Source organism: Tympanuchus pallidicinctus, unplaced genomic scaffold, assembly GCF_026119805.1.
Source record: "Tympanuchus pallidicinctus isolate F22 unplaced genomic scaffold, pur_lepc_1.0 scaffold4, whole genome shotgun sequence".
NCBI lineage: Eukaryota > Metazoa > Chordata > Aves > Galliformes > Phasianidae > Tympanuchus > Tympanuchus pallidicinctus.
This window is the reverse complement of record NW_026294758.1, coordinates 36,131,244-36,147,914: the sequence shown is the minus strand read 5'-3', so window position 1 is coordinate 36,147,914 and position 16,671 is coordinate 36,131,244. Positions and strand designations below refer to the sequence as shown.

At 39.6% G+C, this 16,671-nt stretch overlaps 1 protein-coding gene across 2 annotated transcripts in view; it reads left to right on the top strand.

Moving 5' to 3' along the window:
- Nucleotides 1-16,671, top strand: part of TLE4 (TLE family member 4, transcriptional corepressor) — a 100,339-nt gene that overhangs the window by 46,960 nt on the left and 36,708 nt on the right. Inside the window, exons 7-8 of one of the 2 annotated variants that reach the window (XM_052700767.1) lie at nt 8,696-8,900; nt 9,301-9,317. In XM_052700767.1, coding sequence (XP_052556727.1) covers nt 8,696-8,900; nt 9,301-9,317 — 222 coding nt within the window. The remainder of the gene's footprint in view (nt 1-8,695; nt 8,901-9,300; nt 9,318-16,671) is intronic. The other variant, XM_052700768.1, reaches the window with a different exon arrangement.

Here is a 16,671-nt window from a genome sequence, read left to right as displayed (position 1 = left end):
TTTTCTCCTGTAAACTAAAAATGTTTAATGGTCCAGTTTGTACGGTAGAATTGTTCCTGCTTGGCAAAGGGCGGGGAAATGTATGTGTTGTAGCACTGGCACAAGTCACCCCTCTTAGGTTCTTCAGGTCCTTTCTGTATTGTTTGTTCAAGGGCTGTGCTGGCATTAAGCAGTGGTTGAAGCTTACATACTGTAAAACAAAGTGGCCACCTGCTGCATATTGTACACAGATTGTTATAGTGGGAAGGTGGCAGACAAGATTGACTTAATGGATATGTGCTTCATTTGCCTATCTAAAGGAATACTGAAATTCATTCCTCTCTATTTAATGACTCTTGTTTGCTTTTTGTAAACTAAGAACGTGTCAAGTGTGGTGTGTTAATTTTTTTGACACTGCCTAATCTCTGAAATAGAACTGTACAAGAAGAAATTGTAGATGTAGAATGCTTTTAGGTGAATATTTTTTGTTTTGAATGATTTGTTTGAAATACATCTAGGTCAAAGGTGCTGCTTTTTTGAGGATCAGGAGGGAAGAGGTGGGTTTTTTGTGGTATTTTTTTACTTTTTCTCCACCCATTACCAAGTGCTATCTTCAGAGAGAGTATTGCAGGTGAGGACTGATTCCAATTAATCTCTACCATAGAGATAGATACCGCAGCATTATCCTAATTTTAAAAGGGTGAAAATGAAGTACAAAAGGTCTTTTTAGGGAATTTTGAGAGAAATAATTAGAATGCACATAGTTCCAGCTTTCATATTTATTGAAAAACCTCTCCAAGGGTGGATTTTAAATGCTGTTGCTACATTTGGAATGGGCTGCCACTGTTTTCTTCTTTACACAAGCTGTTGTAGCTACTGAATTTATATTGGTCTATCACTGTAGGAGCAGTCAGTAACGTTGCAGGGCGAAGTGCAGACCATTTATTACGTCCCACTGCCAATATGCTGATGCCAGAGGCCCTTCTTGTTATGCTAAAGTAAGTGCATATGACAAAAGTACTACAGCTCACATACTGTATCTGATCTGGCAGGGCAGCTGACTTCTGCCTCGTGTTTTTCCAAACACTGGCACCAATGCTAATTGACCACTGTATCTTTTTTTTTTTTTTAATTAAGATTAATCAGTATGGCTATGAGGAGTCCTATGAAGAATTTTCTTCATACTTTACAGCACGAATATGTGCAGTATTTTTTTTTTTTTTATTACTTCCTTCATGAATAGGAAATAAAGAGGAGGAAACAGTGTTGCCATACTGGTCTGTACAGCAGTGCATGGAAGCTGCCTCCATCTCCAACCTAATACGAATTTGGCACACTCTGTCAGACTTTTGGTCCATTGTTTGCTATGTAATACTTCAGTGGTGGCATAATAATTCTGCTTTGGAAGATAAATAGTATATAAAGTGAGAACATAGTGCATAATGTGAAGGCAAGGATTTCCAAAAAAAATGCTCAAATGAGAAATTAACAATGCTTACATACTCAGTGGAAATGCAGCCCATACATCCCTCCTGTACTACGTAGCCTGAAGGCTGATGTTACCGTGTCATGTTTTCAAACCACAGTGTTCTGCAGTCATCTACAAGCAGGCCTATGTGTTTATCATTTAAACTTCTTCTAAAGTTTTCAGATACTACCTACACAATGAATGAGGATTAGGTGTCCAGACAGTGGATCAGTTAAACGTTTGCTTTCCTCTAGATGTGAGTAGTTTCTTATATGTCTTCAATCATACTATTTAGAGCAAGAACTTTAGTTATCAGGATGCAGACTAAAATACTTCATATCCAGATGTAAAATTAGTCTTGAAAGATGGAATTTAAGAGGTTTTTAAGTTTCTGATATTTCAAAATGTTCTACTTCTGTTAGTGAAACAATTCTCCACATCATGTTTGGACTTTTCACAACTTCTTCAATATGTGAATGCATCACAGGCATTGAATCAATCCCCTCTAGTAATGTTTCTGATATGAGGCAGTACTGCTTCAGCTGTTTTATACCTGGGAGAAGCTGAGGCAAATAGATCAAGTGGTCCTTTTACAGTTTCAGAGTTGTGACTTAAATGTAGATTGTTTGATCCTTGTCAAGACCTTTTATCAAAGCTGTTGTAACAGGTAAGCTATACTAGAGCAAAAGAAATCACTAAGTCTTGGTTAGTTGACTGCTGGGCACTAGGTTAGAAAGAGACAACTTTAGTACACTCATTCAAGTCTTAGAGAGAGAGAGAGAATGGTATCCTTGTGTCTTAACAGCTAACATTGTTCTGTGAGAAGAGACTGCTCACCACTGGGAAGAGTAGGCATTGCAGTGGTCTGCACAGGAGTGTGGCTGCAGCAGAAATGGCAATCTTCTGAGTATAGAATGGGTTGGAAGGAATGGATCAATTCCAGCAACCCAGGTGTTTATCCCAAACACAGGCAGCTTGCTAGAATTCAACACAGTGTGGACTCCTGTGTTGTGACCATGACAAAACATAGAGTAGCATTGGAAGAACTAAGGAGTCTATTAATCACTACTCACTGTCCTGAAATTTGACTTACTTGTCTTATGTGTGGCACATGGGAAGCCACTAGCATTTCTTCTGATAAGACCTTGAGCACAGCTGTACTTGGTGCTTTCTGCCTTCTCTTAATGTAAATTTTCTTTTCCTAAGCTAGCAAGAGGGTGGGGAAACAAAAAGGAAGAAGATTGCTGAAGTGGCATGATTTATACAAGAATTTTTGCCCTATATGAGATGATAATAGAAAGTGATTTTGAAGAGCCTTCTCTCTGTTGAAAATGAGAGAGGAGTCCTGCAGGCAGAAGAGTGAACTACTGAACTCTAAGATTCTGGGGAAAAATGCACCTGTCCCTTTGCAGTGAGTTAGTTGTTTTCTTTACTGAAATGCTAGCCTCTTTAATCACAGGTGTTTGACTTCTTAGTGGATCTCCTGTTGTTGTTACTTTTGCCCTCTACGCTGTTTCACTGAGTGAAAAGAAGAAAAAAAAAAATCTGAAGAAGGACACCTGGTGAAATGTGTAACAGGAGCAGATGTTCCTGTATATATCATTAGAAGTGGAAATGTTCTATGCCTGTATTACCTTTCATCCCAACAGTATAGTTCTGGAATTGACTTCTTATTTCACTTTAAAGATACTTGAGACAATTTGCAAATATATGATTCTGATAGTTTCTTAGTTACTTATGTAGGAGCTATAAATGCTTCCCTAATTATTAATGACTATTGACTTTTCCCTTCTACTCATAGTTTTCTGAGTGGAGTTTCCTTTCCTTAATTAGAATTACTGGATCTCAGGGAGTAAGAACTTTGGCATTTGCCTAGAGTTTGTTTGTTTTATTGTTGTTCTTTTAATTTATCTTTTTTTCCCCTCAATTCTGTAGTTTTTGAATTCTTTTTCTTGGATTTTCTATATCCCATATTTTCATTGTCCTTGTGAAGCACTTAATTTTGCTGCAGGGAAGTTGTATTTGGCATATAGACTTCCTACCAATCTCCGATACTGTCCTTTCTCACTGGAAGCACTTATTTGCAAAATGATCTCTCTTCTATTACAAGACTGGTCTCAAGGTCCTATTTCTGTACCACAGCCTCTTTATGGTGTGCATGTATGTCCCGGGTCATTCCATGCTATTGCATGACTCTCCCTCTATGCTGTTCTGCCACATCGTATCTTAACATAAAAAGAAAAACAAACAAAAAACAAAACAAAAAAAACTGTATTGGAATGGTATGCCAGAAAAGAGAAGAAATACAGTGCAGATAATATCAGGAGGTGCGAACAAGCATAAAAGATAAAAACAAGATAAAACCTATAGCTATCCATGCCAAAATGCTTCCATTTCTTACTGGTCTTTGAAACACTGATATTTTATATTCTTGAGCCACTGTTTTTATCTCAATAATCTTTATCTCAATTATCATTTTGTATTTATGCTGTCATAATAACAAATCTCTTGTTTAAACAAGAAATCACTTTACCTGATGAATTTCATAGAGCTGTCTTATTCTCATATTTTGCTGATCCTCCCCAGCAGGTATGGGTAGTGTGTGCATGTGTATAGATACATCTTTTTGAGGCATTCATTTGTTAACTTTAGAAATGCCTTCAGGTTAGAGGTGTATGTTCAGATTGTTTGGATAGTGGCTGTGTGCTTTCAGGGTCTGTGAGGGGAAGATGGTAGATTACTTGACTCTTGGAAAGTATCCAGTAAAAACTTGAACCTTTTCCAGGAGAATAAGCTTTTGATGTGCTGGCTATAACAAGAGAGCATTAGAAGCTAATTTCTTATTGCATTTATTTTCATATTTTGCTTTAAATTTGATCTCTTAAGATGTATGGGGATAAGAATTAAATAAAGCATCAATATTTATAATTCCAGTTGTAAAAATCAGTGATGCTCAGGTAAGTATCTTTTGCAAAGCCTTTTTATTCACTTCTTAGACATGGCTTTGGGAATTATTTTTTTTCCTTTTTACTGTAGACTATGTAGGAGAATATTCAGAGTTTAAAAAACAAGAACAGATAAGTCGCAACTATACTCTATTTGATATATATTAATAAGTCTCAAAATTTTAATACAGATTTTAATAACAAACTATCTTCTTAAGTTTATTACCAAAAATAGTTTTCTTTTTTGACTTCTTTCTCACTACTGGTTTTACCCTTGCTCTTATATTTTTATTCTTCTAATAGTTCTTAAAAACTTTGAAACCTAACAGCATTGTGTATTTCTTGGTAACTGAAGGAATTTGGAGTGTTTGTAGTAGCTGTTTTCTTTAAATAGTTCTTGAAAACTTACAGCAAAATATAGTCTGGTGTACCGCCTTTGCAAATTTTCACCCATTATGAAAATGCATACTTGATTTCATGCATAGTGCATTCAGATATGCTAGGACTGTGGAAAGCTAACAGCATTGTAAGGGTTCACAAATGACATGACTAAGAATAGCAAATTAAAGAGGAGATGGAGAAGTGGGAAGTGAAAGCATTACAGCAACATCAAAAAATTAAGTGATTGCTCAATTGGCTCATTTTCAGGCTTTCCTTGCAGGTTTTTAAATTTTAAATTTTTATGAAACTCCCCTGTGAGGAAAGGTTGAGGGAACTGGGCTTGTTTAGCTTGGAGAAGAGAAGGCTGCAGGGAGACCTCATTGCGGCCTTCCAGTACTTGAAAGGAACATGTAAACAGGAGGGGGAGTGGCTGTTTACGATGGTGGATAGTGATAGAAAAAGGGGGAATGGTCTTAAATTGAGACAGGGGAGGTTTAGGTTAGATATTAGAAGGAAGTTTTTCACACAGAGGTGGTGATGCATTGGAACAGGTTGCTCAAAGAGGTTGTGGATGCCCCATCCCTGGAGGCATTCAAGGCCAGGCTGGATGTGGCTCTGGGCAGCCTGGTCTGCTGGTTGGCTACCCTGCACATATCAGGGGGGTTGAAAGTACATGATCTTTGAGGCCCTTTTCAACACAGGCCATTCTGTTATTCTATTATTCTGTGTTGCAATGATCTAAATTCATTGTATTGGAGAAATGAATGTAAACAACTATCTCTGTTGGAATGTTTCTGTGTGGGGAGCATATCTGTCACTTGTTTTACTCCTCTGTATCTTTGGCTTTTTGAGGGAGAGAGAGCAGCCCATGTCTTTTTCTTATCGTGTTGTGGTGCTAATGTGATGCCCAATGGATAAGGAATTGCCTGTGTTTCTCTAGCTTTCTCTGTAACCAAGCAGCTATAGACAGGCCATCCTGGAAGTTAATGTTCACTGGTGACACTGATGGGGAGTGAAAAAGCAAAACTAAACTGTGAATGCTGTGGGCTTTTGAACATAGTAATAGATGTCAAAGGTCTGGAAATGGCAGCTGAGAAGGTTTTGCCATTTTCTGTCTTTGCCTTCCTGAGTATGCTTATTGGAAAACGGGGCTTAATTAGATGATCATTTATGGTTGTTGTTTTTTTTCCTTTTTTTTATTTGACATGTTTACTGCCAACTTTGTCCTCGCATTGTATTCTGAGAGCAAAATACACCTAGCATTTTCACTTTTTTTTTTTTTTTTTTTTTTTTAAACTTGAGTCTTCCTTTGTCAGTGCAACATTGTTTTTTAGTTGTTTTTATTTGCTTGCTTTCTTCTTTCCTCCCCACTCTCTTCAGTTAGTTTCAAAGATCTCTGCAAGTCAAGCTGTGGAGAAATCATCAGTTCCTGGTCAACTATGCAGTTCTGGGCAGTGTCAAGCCACTGCACTGATGTGTAGTTACACATACTACTCTCAGTGCACTTATAATGTCTGGGAGATGTTAAGAATGTTTGGCACATTGAAGATGCAGAATCTCTTCTACTTTGTTGCTGAGTTATGTAGAGAAACTCCCAACAAAGAACAGCAAAAGATTACATTTGCATTGCAGTTTACTTCAAGCTCTTTGGAAATCATCCCATATCCGTGGAGGAGGTCATATAATGCAAATTGAGTTGGTTCTCTGTAGATTGTACAGAAATGTGTAGTGAGTGCAATTTTCCTTGCATTTTTTGATCAACTTTGAAATGGTTAACAAGGCCAGAAGCTCTATCACTGCTGATATTCTTAGGCTCTTTTCATTGCTTCAAGCCCCTGGCAGATTCAGGCAGACATCTTCTTGCACTGGTTTATAGTATGTTTTTAAAAGGACTGGGGAATTCTGCATTTAAAATGAAAGCTGATACTCTTTATCACAGGTTATTTTGTCCACTCCTTTTGTTTCTCTGCTTATCTTCTTTTTTTTCTTTCTCTGACATCCCTCCAGTCCACCACAAATCCAATTTGCCAGCTTGTTCCCTTGCTGTAAGGAAGCCCCAGTCAAACCCTGAAGCTAAACAACACACAGTTTGCTCTTGTTTCATTTTGTTATAGTTGATTTTAAATTCTGAGCAATGAAGCATCCTTGCATCAGAGCACCGGAGAAACAATGTGTTTGATACATCTATGAGAATGGATACTTACTTGAATGACGTAGGATTGCAGGCAGTGAGAGGTCTGATCCTTTTTTTCTCCTGGAAGAATCTTTCTGGCTTTCTTGTTCTTTTTTTCTTTTTTCTTTTTTTTTTTTTTCTTTTTTTTTCTTTTTTTTTTTTTTCCTTACTTTTTGTGTTTCTCTGTGTTTTTTTTTCCACACTTCTTTTTGGGTCATTCATCTTCTGTTCCTGGCACTGCTCTAAATCAGGTGTCATGTATTTGCCATCGCCTTTCAGATTCCAGAGTCTGGGCTGTATTTATAAAAGTAAGACAAGGATCCGTACCTTCACAAGAAGGTGTTGAGGGATGTACCTGTGCAGTGTACTGCATGAGTTAGGTGACATGTTGCGTGTGACTCGCTTTCTTTCACTTTCAGCTCACCCATATGTAAAGATTCATGCTAAAGAGGGGAGGGAACAATCAGGTGGGCTGCACATTATCTCTTGATTGATTAGAGAGCTAGTGTGAGGTGGGAAATGAATTCATATTCAGATGAAAAACAGAAGTATGAGCTTAGCCATGTAGTAAGAAATTGCAGATGGAATGGTTTTTATACAAAACAAGTTTTTATTTCTTCCTCTTCCGAAGTCCTTTTTGAAGACATGCAGGGAAGAGAACGATCTTAGAGGGTTTCTGATTTGATTTACTGTGAGCTATAAGAAGTGACTGCTGGAAAGCTAAAAGAAAATTTCAGAGCTAATCTAGTTACTGAATGAGCTGGAATGAGTTGGACAATCGGTGGGTAAACCTTGAACCTAGATATCTTTCTTGAGAGGCATTTAAGCTAACTTTTTTTCTGGCCTTCCCATTCAGTAGCAACAAACTATCTACCCACAGTGGTTAGTATAGCACAGAGCTTGCTGCAGTCCTGGTTGAGGTCAAGCACTCCCAATTCGCCCCTCTCAAGGGCTTTCTCTATGTGTTGCCAGTGTACTGGTAAAAATGACTTTAAACTCTTGTCAGCGCAGTTACTGGTGCATGCATCACAGTCCCACTCAAATAAACCTGTCACAACACAGAGTCAGCAGCTAGAGAACAGTACAAGGGCAGGCCTCTAGCTTTCCATTCGAGCATCACTAAACGTGCACAGAGTGCCCAATTATTTCAGCATTATTGAACAAGCCTACAGGAGGACCCAAGCCTTGCTACATTAGATTTTCTTTAGTAATTTGCTCAAGTACCGCTGAGGACACTTAAAGGGCTTAAAACGGTGGCTGCAACCAGTTTCCTTTTCTGGATTGTTAATTCAGGTTTTCTCTTTCAAATTAACTCTCACTGCATGCTGTGCAGTAGCGCTGGGAGAACTGTTTAACGCTAATTTTCTCAATTTTCAGCTTTTTTTTTTTTTTTTGCATTATATAACTGCTGTTATAGTTACATATGCTTTGATTAGACGTGTACATGGTGTGTTTCTGCTAGCAAGAATAAAATATAATAGCTCTGTCAGAGGAATAAAACACCATTTTTACTAAAACTGGAAAATTCCTTTTTTTTTTTTTTTCATTTTTGTTATTTCAGCCCGAAGTTTACAGACTGTGTTGCATCCAAACATACAGACGTTTATAAAATGCCAGGATGTTGTTGAGTGTTGATACCTGAGTCAGTCAGTTGTATTGGCTGATCTGACTGGTGTTTGATGTACGGGATCAGGCAAACAGCCCTATGCTCCCTGAACAAATTCAATATCTGTGTTTCATTTTTCACAGCAGCAACAACTCCAGGCCCAGCATTTGTCACATGGACATGGTCTCCCTGTACCTCTGACTCCGCACCCTTCGGGCTTGCAGCCTCCAGCCATCCCGCCCATTGGCAGCAGTGCTGGCCTTCTGGCACTGTCTAGTGCGCTGGGAGGGCAGTCACACCTCCCAATCAAGGATGAAAAAAAGCACCATGACAATGATCACCAAAGAGGTGAGTGCTGCCAGATGAGTGGATGGCTTCATTCATTTCTGTTTTCTTCTTTTTCTTCTAATTCTCCTGCTTCTATTCTAGGAAAAAAAAACAATTAAAAACATTTGCAAGAATTACTTGCTAATTGCTTAGTATTTATTGCCTACTGGTAGCTAGAAGGTGTGTTAAATGGTGGAGTTCCAGTTTCATAAATTTGGCTGTGAAATATTAATAATTAACTGCAAAAAGCTAGCATATGTGCAATTTATTATTTAACAGATATTAGAATTCTGTTTTTCCGAGTATGATAAATGTATAATTTTATGTAAACTAACTGGTATTTTTCTTTTTCCTCTTCTCCTCCTCATCTCCTGCTGCTGTCTTCTGTCCTCCATGCACATGATGGCTTCTCCACATGCAGACAGAGACTCCATCAAGGTAGGACTCCATTTTGTAGGTGGGAGGAGTGGTTCAAAAGAGCTGCCCAGTGCACACATGGCCTATAGTGGTGGTCACCAGGCGAAACTGGGCCATGACTCCCATGTTCATTAACGGAGTCCTAGATAGGCTGTCTATCACCCATTAGATGGTAGAGCTAGAATTGCAAGTCATGTATGCAGTGAGGCTGGCAACAGCACTCCTGCTTCTTTGGCTCCTCAGCATTAAGGCTGTTTCTGGATATGGTAAAGAGGGCAACCATGAGTCTCTGTATAAGCTTATGAAATGGAAACAGTCAGAAGTCCCTGGCAGCTGTAAAACCAAAATTCTGATAGATCTACGTGATGCCATCTCAAGACAGTTATGGATAGAAAGGCTGAGTCACTTGCAAAGAAAATGTGGGGGTCTCATATTGCTGTTGTTTCAGCAGCAGTTTGCTGACTGGAGAGAAAGAACCTACCATTTCCTGTTCTGCAGGCACATAAGATTCCTATTTTCCCCTTCCAAAAGTCAGTTTTCAGGTTGTGAATGACTCTGTAGCACACATACATGTACTATCCTATGAATGGTAGTGTTTATAAGCAGATGTAACACATATCTCGCAGCTCATGTAATTTTGAGCATTCAGCAGTATGTATTGCAGTGATTCAACATATGTGCCTGGATTCCTGTCCATGCTTCATTGTCATCAGAGTCTCAGAGAGGCTCCTGGAGTTTTAATGCCATGAGTGGGGAGGTATATCAGGGCTCTGCCCTCTCCTGGATCCATCTAGTCTCCTGTCTGCTCCTGGCCATTTACTAGCCTACAGCAGAAGCAGTTGTTGCCAGTTGCACACTTACCTGCACAGACCTGGGAAGCTGGATGCAGTTACAGCTTAGAGCTTAATCTTATGCTCCTTAAGATTGTGAAAGCTGCTCAAGCTCTAAGATGGTTGTGAGTATGAAATGGACGAGATGCTTGAATTACAAAGGGCAAGATGTGCACCCACCTTAGTGAGCACTTGCAACTGATTCATCAAGTTTTCAGCATTTTTTTTTTTTTTTTTAGAAATATGTGATTTATTCTTCCAAACAGCAGAAGAAGTGTTCACAGCACAGGTCTTAGATGTATTTTGATGAGACTACCAGGAATGGTCAGCAGGATGTCCCTTAGGGCTCCGTTACAGAGACAGTTCTCTTCAATGTTTTGTAAGTGATTTGGATGCATACTGAGCCAATTTGTAGCCGATGTTAAAACAGGAGTAGCTGTTGACTCCCTTGAGAGTAGAAAGGGCTCCTTGGGGGGATGCTGACAAATTAGGGGACTGGGCAGTTGCTAATCCCATGAAGTTTGACAAGAGCAGGTGCTGAATTTTGCACTTGGAATGGTGCGGCCTTGGATGTTTGTAGAGAGTGCGGGATGACAGACTGGAAAGCATCCCTGCAGAAAGGGGCTTGGGGACTGTGGTTGACAGCAAGAGGAACATGAGCCGGCAGTGTGCCCTGGCAGCCCAAAGGGCAACCGTACCTGGGGTGCAGCAGGCCCTGCACTGCCAGCGGGCGAGGGGAGGGGCTGTCTGCTCTGCTCTGTGCTGTGCAGCCTCACCTACAGCACTGGGTGCAGCACCGGGCTTCACGATGTAAGAGGAACATAAAACCATTACAGAGCATTAAAGGAGTGCTACAAAGATAATGCAGGGTCTGGAGAAAAGGTGTGTGAGGATCAGCCGAGGTCCCTGGGTGCGTGCAGCCCATAGCAGGGCAGGCTGAAGGCAGGCCTGATGGCGGCTGCAGCTCCTCGCAGGGAGCGGAGGGGCAGCGCTGAGCTCTGCTCTGTGTGACTGCGGCATGGAGCTGTGTGAGGGGAGGGCAGCTGGGGGTTAGGGTTGGGTTCTGCACCAGAGGGCAGTGTGCATGGAACAGCCTGCTCAGTGCAGTGGGCATGGCCTCAAGCTGCCAGAGTTTCAAGGAGTGTTTGCACAGTGCTCCCAGAACTATGGTTTGATTTTTGGGAGGTCCTGTGGAGTGCCAGAAGTAGGACTTAGTGATCCTTGTAGGACCTTTCCAACTGAGGATATTGTGTGATTCTGTCCTCAGCTCATGATTAATACAGAATCAGGAGAAGCACAGTGCTAGGATTTGCCTGCCAGAGTCCTGTCCCCTGGGGGTTGCTGTGCATGGAGACATGCCCTTGTTTTTATAGCACCTGTGGGTGGGCACATGCCCTGTGCACATCCCCACATATCTCATTCTGCCACTGGCAACTTTGCTGCGTCCCCACAGAATGAAATGGAGCCGATTGTTGTCAATTTTACTGTTAGCCACATGGTTCTGCATAAGAACTGGGAGCTGACAGGAACTGTCAGTTTTTACTGTGAGCAGTGAAGGCATTGAAGCTGTCTATCTGCAAACATAGGAAAACAACATGTCGGATTTCACTTCGTCTTCTTTGTCATGAGAGCTAGAAACTGGAATTATTGCTTTGTGCAGTGAAAGCAGGCACAGATTAATGACGATTTTGGCAGAACATCCCTTGTTCTCTCTGAGCAAATAATTTTAGTAGATTTTCTTTTTCCTTTTGTCCCTGCACGTAGACAAAAAAGTACAGGTAAGGCAGATATCTAAACCTGTGAATATAAAAAACACTTTATTTCTTAAAGTAGATTTGCTTACCTGGATACTTGAAATCACAGACCTTTCACTCAGGAGGGTGAATGAATAGAACTACTAGTGTATCAAATATAACTAAGTATATTATTTAAATATATGATTATATTAAATGTATTAGTCCTGTTCCTTTAATATCTGTAGGATGTTGAGTTTTTATGCTGGTATGAATAGATATGAAAGTATGAATATATGAAAATATGTGGTGGTGTTTATGTGAAAAGGCCAATTTTGGTTGTTCTGAAGTTACTTAGAATGATTCAAACACACTGTTATCCATACAGCTTCTGAGACTGAGAAGAGGGTGTCACCACTATGTACTAATTTATTTCGAAACGACAAGTAAATGTTTGTCTCATACTGTGTTCAGGTTGTGAGTTGCCTTGTGTGTCAGCATTACAGGGCTTGCTTCCAGCTCTGCAAGGTGAAATAGTTTGCTAATTTCCTTAAATGTTTTTAGTGATGCCCAGAGTAGCAGTTAGTTGCTTGTTCTATCGATCTGTCCTCCCTTAAGTGGCTCCTGGTTAAGAGAGGCTTTTTATGATCATCTGCTATGTGACTTGAGATGTTTTTTGTCAGCCAGTTGCCAGCAGCTGGAGTCTGTGTGCTTGTATGAAATAATTTATTCATACAGGATAATACTCCTTAACATTTAACAGGTAATGAACGTGACATAAATTTCTTTCTTGCTTTTAATTTTTCCCTTTCCTCTTCTAATGTGCAAACAGGCAGCTCTGGTACTCTAAATAATAAGTAATTTTTGGCCATCTGTCAAAAGGAAATTTCAATACAAATTTAAATTAATGGTGCCTGAAATTTTTTATAGCTCCTCTAAAAGCCTCTAATGTGCAGAAAATTCTGAATCTGCTGGTAGTAATTAGTGTAGCATGTAATGAGGATATGGGCAACATTATACAGCCCCAGTGTAACGTTTTGATATGGTAGCAAAATTTTGATTTATACAAGGTTGTGCCTGGGTTTAATTGTGAGAGACACTTTAAAGTGTTTTCTTGCTGGTACAGATTATTAAGCAGGGCAGATTTTAGAATAGCTCATAAAGTGTAAATTTACACTTTAGTGTACACTCCACATAATGACGGTACCCTACCCGTTGGTACGGAGGAGCATGGTGTAGGTTGTGCTGGGAAATTCAGACTTCCTTTGCACAGAGGTACTTAGAGTGTGAGATCTATCCCTTTCAATGAGCAGAGCAGGAAGGAAAGGACTGGGCTGGTGATGCCTCTTGTGTACAAGGTCTTACAGATCTTTGGAACTGTGGCAAGTGAGTTGTTCCTATCACTGGTAAGCACTGAGGCCAAGACATTGTGGCTGGAACTGGGGAGTAAGGCATGCTGGCATCAGAAGGCTGTTTCTTTTCAGGCACAATTCCATTCCACTTTGTATCAGTCTTCTAAACACGATGTTTTCTGCCTGATAATACAGCCCAGGCTTACATCATTTCTATCATCTCCCTGGAGTGAGCAGTTTTCTGCTGAAACCACATAGGGACCTTCTGGATAATATGAGATTGTCCAGAAGCTATTCCTAAATAATAGATCATCATCTACACAGCAAGCTTTGTGGAGGAGGGTGGCTTTGGGAGCTATTTGATTTCATGTTGGTTTTAGTTCCCTTGAATCCCTCACGAAGTTTGAAGTGTGGAAGAACGATAGATGCAGTAAAGTAGGTCATGGGTCTGCTCTCCATGCAGACAGGTGAGGGAAGGGCAGCAAGCACAGAGGCTGTGCTGAGAGTGCAGAGCTGGCCTAATGGCTCTGAGGGAATATAATGCGTTCAGGTACAAGGACAAACTGCTCAGCAGTTAGCTGTATGCCTTTTCTGAGAAGTATTGATATGTCACATTTGTAAGGTACTAAATGTATTTGGCTTTTTTGTCTTTTTAAACTAATAAATAAGTGAGAGATATTGTGTGCTCTTACTTTCTAATTGCTCCCATAAGGGGCTTTTCTGCCTCCTGTAAGGACTGCTGATGCATGAGGCAGGTCATTCCTCCTGGCCTCACTCCTCACCTACCTTCTCTGGGGCAAATTTGACAAAAGGTTCTCTCGTTCTTCAAAAAGTCTCTTCTGTAGAAGTGACTCTCTAAAGTACCTTAGGAAGCAGTTTGTGTGTGAAGGTGTCACCTGGCAAACAGTTACCAAGTACTGGCAGACTCCTCCTGTGGCTCCGTATGAGGCACCTGGAGTAAAGCAGCCCTAGATGCTGGCTGATGGGGATCCATCACTGTCCCCAGTATCTCTTACCAAGTTATTCAAGAACCTTAAAGCCTTCTGAATCTTGTGTACAGGATTTAGCTCTTGCAGCTTTTTCCATATCTGTTATTAATCCATCTTTATACACATGAATACATTATCTATTTGTGGATTTAGGGGTTTTTTTGTGTTGTTGTTTTTTTCATTTGAATTGTAAGTTATTTGGGACTGAAACCATACCTGTAGTAAAACATGCAAATATTGTGAAAACTTTTCATTTCTGTGTCAGATTTTACTGTTTCAGCAGCAATAAGAGTCCATAATTAAAAGCTGAAGTCTTGTGGCAGGAATAAAACAGCCTGTTTGAGATCCCTCTGGAAATAAAGGTTTACATGAAAGGATTATTTTAGTTTCTGAATTAAGAAATCAAATGCAGATTTGAGATGAATTTCTGTCCAACATGTTAGTGAATAAGAAGTAGGCTGTCAGGGCATATTCAAGTGGTTTTAGCAGTAAGATTACTTTTGCCTTAATCTTTGGGAAAGCTAATAATTACACATGCAGCAAATTCAGAGAAAGGGGACTGGTGTGAGTCTCACATTCCATTTACATTTCTTGTGGCAGGTGCTCCAGTGTTTGCTAAAACCTGAGCCTGTCTCAATTTAGCTTCTTGAGCTGTTAGCCACTATTAAGTGTTTAGACCTCTGTTCATGTAGTATGTAAGTCAGAGTAAGCTGCTTGCACTCGCAGCTGTTATGTGATATTTAAGGAAAAAAAAAAAAAAAAAAGCTGTATGAATGTAATGCTTCTATAAAGATGAAAGTAGTTTAAATAAATAAATAAATAAAATCAGCAGCCTGGATATTTCCAAGTGTAACTGAGTTGCTCAGACTTTATTCTTTCCCTGGTAGAGGAACACCACAAACTGATGTGTGGTACTGTAGTAGACTTCAGCTTAATTGTCAAATTTAAGTGAGATTTCCTCCAGTGATGTGAGTCTCTTGCCAAATGCCGTTACATTCAGTTTGTATTCAACGAGCCAAAGAAACATACTTATCTGTTGCACGTCTAAAGAAACTTACAGAATTTATTTCCCGATCATTTTATTTTGCCTCTTTAATACCACTCAGCTGAAAAGCACTTCATAGGCTTGTAAAAATCAAAACATATTTTGTATTCATGTCACAGCTTCTGTGTGTGCCTTTCTCTGTACAGAAAAAAGGCGTTGCATATATTTTGCTTTCTATAAGGATGAAGTGGTAATTTGGAACTGAACACATTTTAACTAAACTTTGTTCCACGATAGTTGTGCTTTTTGATCTTCATGGGTGTTTTGAGGATAGCATTATCAAAATGTAATGAATAACTTCTGTTGACTTGATTTGTTCAGTATTAATTGATATCTGCCTCTAGGCATGTAAGCTGTGCTGAATGTAACAGGTGCCCTAATTCCAGAAAATGTGTTGTAATTGTTTGTTTGTAGAACAGATGAATAAATATCTGTGGGGCATAGCTGGTCCTCAGGTGGTGAACGTGAATGGATTAATGATGTGATTGGGTGAGACATCTTGTTTGTTGCAGTCTCGTCCAGTAACCGTCTGCTGAAGCAGAACAAATATTAATTAGCAGAGTCCTGTTTGTTGTCTTGGTCTATCTTACGGAGCTGATGTTTTTGGCATTACTTTTTTTTTTAATTGTAATAACCTTTTCATGGCTAGACTTCATTCAAGTCTGTGGTTTTTAATGGATTTCTAAAACACAAAACTGAACGTCAGGTGTATCTCTCTTTTTTAAAAGTTACATTTCTGTCATTCAGTGTCACATCATTTGCCTTTTTAATGGGGTCATTTGGGAATTTTAATTTACTTCCTATGAAAGTAACAGCATGTACTCTGTTATCAAAGAGTTAGTTGCTTCTGCCTTGTCTGATGGTTTCTCCTCCTCTACCCAATGGCTTTTTAATGTCTTCTGTATATAAATGTACTCTGGCCGCTTTCACTGCATCCTTGTGCCTGTTACAGCAGGGTGACTGTTATTCAGCAGTGTGCCAACATTTGGATGAACTCCTACAGTGCTTCTCACTATTAAACTTTATTTCGCCAGTTGGTGATTTAGGGTAACTCAAATGTTCTCTCTCCAGATGCTTTCTTCACCTAGGGGGCAAACTCTTACATGGGCTGTAATTTCTAACCTGAGCAGTCATGTCTAATTATTTCCATGGCAACAGACTATGATGTTGATAATACAGGATTATGACTTCATATTGTAGAGTGTGAAGAGGAAGTTTGCTGGAGCGGAGAGGCGGGTGGAAAGGTCTTCTCCAGCATAAAGTCTTTTACAATGTAATAGTTAGAAGGAAGGAACTAAAGGGAAGGAGTGTATTTATTTATTATATATATATATTTTAATGTTCTCATTATAATTTAAGTGTGCAATTAAAATCATACCCTGTATGCTGGTATTTATGGCTTACACCAGTTTATAAAGGGAGAATG